Consider the following 5,600-nt stretch of genomic DNA (forward strand, 5'->3'; position numbering starts at 1 on the left):
ACGCTGTGGACCGCTATTCTCTGTTTGTTATCGATCGTCGCTTCTGTTGCATCTTTGGTCAGTTCCACAACCTTCCGCGTTTTTTTTTTCTTGAAAAATCTTAAATACCGAATCAATAATCTAACTACTGCTTTAACTATGTATTTGAAGGACGAATTCGAGAGGTTAAAAGGGTTAGAGCCGCTATGATTCAACGAGATTAAGGTTCTTTGAACAAGTTTTTGGTAGTTTTTAAGGTTTTGGATCCCTTTTGGTTTGGGTTAATTTTGTGTATCCCAAAACTAAAAGAAAATTCATCTCATTCACCATAAAAGAATAATTAAAAAGATGGTCAAAGTTCCTATTGAATGTGTCTTTAATATCACAATCCCAAACAAGACAAATCAAGACCACTACTTGTTTCACCAGACAAAATTTGGGGATCTTATTTAGTTAGTTTTTCTTCTAGTTACATTAGTAAATTTTCTTGTTTTGTTATTCACTTTGCTTAAAAATAATAGTCAAGTCTTTGCTAACTAAAGAAAGATATATAAATATTTCAATAATTTAACTGAGAAACGTGTTGTTTAAAAAAAAAAGAAATTAAAAAGTCAACCATCTCAAGTTGCAAAATCCAAAAAAACCCTCCAAGAAACAAATAATTTGATCTTTTTCTTTAAAATAAAATTTGTCTTGTCCTCCGCTATGTTGTCAGCTTGAAAACTTTGAGTTCACCAAATTTCCAAAACATGTTTAAGAATTAAACTTCCCAATCAATAGCACCAAATAAAGAGAAGAATATCAATATCAAACCAAAGTAATTGAGTGATCAATCACATGGATCTTCTTTTGCTCTCTATTTCTCTAATTTCTCTATTCTCTCTTCTCCTTGCCTTTAACTTCCTCCATCAACCTCGTCACAAAAACCTCCCACCATCTCCATCTTTTTCTCTTCCACTAATAGGACATCTTCATCTCCTCAGACATCCTGTCCATCGAACCCTTCACAACCTCTCTGAAAAGCTTGGCCCCGTCCTCTCTCTCCGATTCGGCTCATGTCTTGCGGTAGTTGTATCCTCTTCTTCTCTTGTCCAAGAATGCTTTACAAAGAATGATATAATTCTTGCCAATCGCCCTTTGGTAAAGAGTGGAAAGTACTTATCATACAACTATACCAACTTAGTCATCTCGCCTTATGGCGAACATTGGCGAAACCTCCGTCGAATTAGTACCCTCGAGATTTTCTCCATAAGTCGCCTTAACCTTTTTGTGGGAGGTAGAGAAGATGAAGTCAAACGTTTGTTGTGTAAATTGTGGGATGGATATTCGTTTGAAGAGTTTAAGGTAGTGGAGATGTTCCCTATGTTTATGGATCTTATGTTCAATATTCTTATGAGAATGATGAGTGGAAAGAAGAATTGTGGTGACGATTTGAAAGATGAGGAAAGATCCAAGAAATTTAAAGAGATGGTGAAACAAGTTTTGGCAATTGCTGGAGCAGGAAATCCAGGAGATTTTATACCCTTATGGAATTGGATTGATCCAACTTGTTATAATAAGAGGGTAAAGAAGCTTTCAAAGACATCAGATGAACTTATTCAGCAATTAATTGACGAGATCAGGAATCAGAATGATGGAGAAAATACAATGATTCAACATTTACTTGGCCTGCAGAATACTCAACCTGAAAATTATAGTGATCAAATTATCAAAGGTCTTATACAAGTATGTTTCTCTTTCTCTAATATATAAGACAAATATATCATCTCTTTATCAAATTTTTTTGGGATACTCTATAATTCTTTTTTCTTGACCAAATATAATGTTAATGTATTAAATATTATTATTTTGTTTAGATTATTTAATATTGTTATTTTTGTTTGATCCAAATCTGGTTAGAGTCTTTGGTCTGTTATGTTTGTGTATATATATGCCCATACTTATTATGAAATTTAGAATACAGAAAATTTCCATATTTAGGTATTCTTTATGGGCCTTTTTATGATACCACATTTTTGAAAGAAAAAATATATAGGGGTTACACACCAATAAACTTGCCAATAGTATCAAGATTTATAAAACCTTAAACTAATAATTTAATTGTCCATATAAACTTATCAAACATAATTAAAAAAAATAGGTTGCAAAAAACTAATTATTTCAATTTAGATCTATTTATACATGTTCATGTATTCAATGCATTCAATTCTTACATGTAAAAAGACTTTTGTCCTCATTAAAGTAAATTATAAGAATGAGGCTCTAAACTATTTATTAGCTCACAACAATTTAGACGTTTAATTTACAAAATTATATGTCTAGCACGATATTTTCCAAACTAAGTTTGTTGTAAATTACAATTATGAAACTTAAAAGGTATAAGTTGATCTAATTATTATTTCTAGATTTAAATTCATGCAATTTGGTGTAGATTGATACATTTAGTGCTCTCTAAAATCATTGTTTATGAATATGAGATCCTCAACAATATTATCTATCGTCTCTTTATATTTAAGAAATCAATAATAGTTTATTAAAATTAATTTATTTTTGTAGGTAATACTATTAGCAGGAATTGATACAGCAGCTGTGACCTTAGAATGGGCTTTATGTCATCTGCTCAATAATCCAGAAGTATTGAAGAAAGCTACAGATGAGATAGATAGCTCCATTGGTCAAGAGTGTTTAGTTAAGGAAGTTGATTTGTTGAGATTGAGTTATTTACAAGGAATAATCTTTGAGACCCTACGATTGAATCCAGCAACTCCCTTGCTTGTGCCACATTGTGCATCTGAAGACTGCAAAATAGGAGGCTATGATGTACCACGTGACACAACCGTGTTGATTAATGCTTGGGCAATACATAGAGACCCAAGCCTATGGGAAGATGCCACAAGTTTCAAGCCTGAAAGGCATGAAAATGCAAATGGAGTTGATGCATACAAACTATTGCCATTTGGGTTGGGAAGGAGAGCTTGCCCTGGAGTGGGAATGGCACAACGTGTGGTTGCCTTGACTTTGGCATCATTGCTTCAATGCTTTGAGTGGCAAAGACTCGGCAACTCATTGGTGGATATGACAGAAGGTGAAGGACTCACTATGCCTAAAGCTCAACCATTGACAGCCAAGTGTAGACCACGTCCAATTATGATGAAAATTTTATCAATGAAACAATAATGGGTAATATTGGAAAATGATTTCTTATCAATCTACATGTTAATAATGGATATGTGTATTTTTTTGGTTTGCGACCACGAAAACTCTTGGTTCATTTTAGCAAAAATGTCAAACTTGATAGTTTCAGAAGTCGTAAAAAAAATTGATTGGTGCAAATTCTACAACATATAGAAAAATAATATTAATAAAACATTAGCGGTGGATGAACGAAAGTTTTTCTTAACAGAGGAGTGTTCTCAGGTATTTTACCCATATTCTGCAAATTGAAAAGTTCGCGAGGCATATGACTGGTGGAGGAAGGGCCAATGAGGCAGTCTATTTTCCTATATACAAACCATGATGCAATATCTTTCTATTCAATATGAATTATCATTCTTATCATATTATCTATTTTGAGTTTAAAAAAAAATATTAAACTTCTGTGACGAGATTGAAGTGTTTTTTTAATAATTGAATGCTCTCCGCACGACTTGCAATTTTCTCATACCGTGCAACTATTCTTCTATTTCTTGGCAAGGCACTCCATCTTTAAAATCATTTGTGTTTATGTTTGTTTCCTTAGATGTCTCTTAACATTTTGTTGCGCAAAAAGCATTTTGTGTTTCCTTTTTCTACCATTTATGTCAATGGGGACATCGACGATTTTAGAGAGTTTATTTGAATGACTTCGTTAGAAGGACAAATAAGATTGGCCGAAGGCCTAGGTTAAGTAAAAAACTCCGTGGGGGATTCAATTTGTATGCCGGATAATCTTGATTTGGATTGGGTTACCGTGATAAACCCCAAATCTATTGCATATTGATTTGCACTCATAGATGTGGGTGCCAGAGTTTGAAGAAGAAGATAGGCAACTGCCCTTTGAAGAGGTAGATTGTGACGTTATAAATGAAGTATAATATGACCAATTTTTATTTTTAACAAAATGTTTATTCGACTTTTTATGTTTTATAGATTGATACAAGAAGCTCGTACTCACAACTTAAATTGAATGAAGTACGAGTGGAGTGAGCTAAATTTCTATCTCGATACATATGATGGACACACCAAGAAACGTTCTTGTTAATTTTGTAAATGGTTAACATATGGAAATGCCCCATAACCTTTTTTGTGTAAATGTTTTGTTCATAGCCATTATGCTTGTATATCTACGACAAAAGATGTAAGGGGATAGACATTAGTTTTGGTCTACCACACATGTTTTTAGTCATATAAGGTAACTATTATTATTGTAAATTTTGGAATAACCCACATATAGGAAATTTTTATTAGATATATTAGATTGAAATTATGTAATTGTTGATGGCATATTGTTGAAGAATGAAATTATTGTTCTACTTATTATATTAAATTATTTGTCATTTTTTGTTATGTAACTCCTGGTTGGAAAGTTTAGTTTGTTGATGGATCTGTCTACTGAAACTAACACTAGAAGAAATTTCGCCTTTAATGTCAGTTGGCAACAATGCACGTCCTGGGGGGTCTATTGTCGAAGTATATATGTGATGAATGAGTCAAGTATTTTTTGTTCGAGATATCTAAGTGAGATTGAAACTCAATTTTCTCGAGATGAACGAAATGATGATAGCGTTCCCGAAGACAAGGTAGTTGGCCAGCTTGAAGTATTTGTGAAGATGGTACAACCATTAGGTGCGAGAGTTCACAATCTTTATCACAAGCAGAGAAACACCAGATACATTAGTACCATCTTGAACAATGTAGATGAAATCACACAGTACTGCAAGTACAGACTTTAGTTTTTGTTAATTAAGTCATAGTCGTCACAAATACTAATAACTATGAACTTTAAGAAATACTTGAGGTTTATACGTCCTGAGGTAAATAACAAAGTCGATTACTTGAAAAGATATCTATGGATATTTTCTGATTGGTTCAAGACCAGGTATGTAGAGTACATAAGTACATTTTGAATTCAATAGAGGAATATTTCTGACTTATATTCACTAGCAAAAAAATCTTAGGTCCTCGAAACGCATATGTGGGAATGCCTATCTGATGATTTCTTCTCACTTGCAATGGAACCTTCACTTATCGTTCGATTGTACAGTGAATGCATCGTGGGTGGGATACAATTTCACAAGATAGATCATGATTTTCGATGCACATAGCAAAATAGTGGAATCATGATAGTTAGTGAAAAAGTAGTGGTAGTGGAAGCACGAAGAATAATTTTTACAGTGCATTGGATGAAGTTTTTTTCATTCAATATCCAATAGGATACTGTGTTTGACTATTCAAATATAGATGGTTTGACATGGACAAGAATAAAATCCACAAGATACACATAGAGTTAGGGTACAAATCAATCAACACGTCTCGTTTTTGGTTTCCTGAGGAACTAGTCATTCTCGCAATTCAAGCACAACAAGTCTTTTACATTGACGATCCAAAAAATGGTGCCAATTGGAAGATTGTTCAAGTGATCT

The 5,600-nt window shown here is 33.2% G+C and overlaps 1 protein-coding gene across 1 annotated transcript; it reads left to right on the forward strand.

Moving 5' to 3' along the window:
- The first annotated feature begins 790 nt into the window (after positions 1 to 790).
- On the forward strand, positions 791 to 3,379 carry LOC101205391 (cytochrome P450 81Q32). The gene is made up of 2 exons (XM_004151875.3): positions 791 to 1,704; positions 2,536 to 3,379. Exons 1-2 carry the CDS (start codon positions 817 to 819, stop codon positions 3,154 to 3,156), a joined length of 1,509 nt encoding a protein of 502 aa, XP_004151923.1. The 5' UTR covers positions 791 to 816; the 3' UTR covers positions 3,157 to 3,379.
- The last annotated feature ends 2,221 nt before the right edge of the window (positions 3,380 to 5,600 follow it).

The sequence above is a fragment of the Cucumis sativus genome, chromosome 2, assembly GCF_000004075.3.
Source record: "Cucumis sativus cultivar 9930 chromosome 2, Cucumber_9930_V3, whole genome shotgun sequence".
NCBI lineage: Eukaryota > Viridiplantae > Streptophyta > Magnoliopsida > Cucurbitales > Cucurbitaceae > Cucumis > Cucumis sativus.

Coding starts and splice junctions, on each gene's coding strand:
- LOC101205391 (XM_004151875.3), top strand. CDS start 817: ATGGATCTTCTTTTGCTCTCTATTTCTCTAATTTCTCTATTCTCTCTT. Junction 1,705..2,535: donor TTATCAAAGGTCTTATACAA/GTATGTTTCTCT, acceptor TTATTTTTGTAG/GTAATACTATTAGCAGGAAT.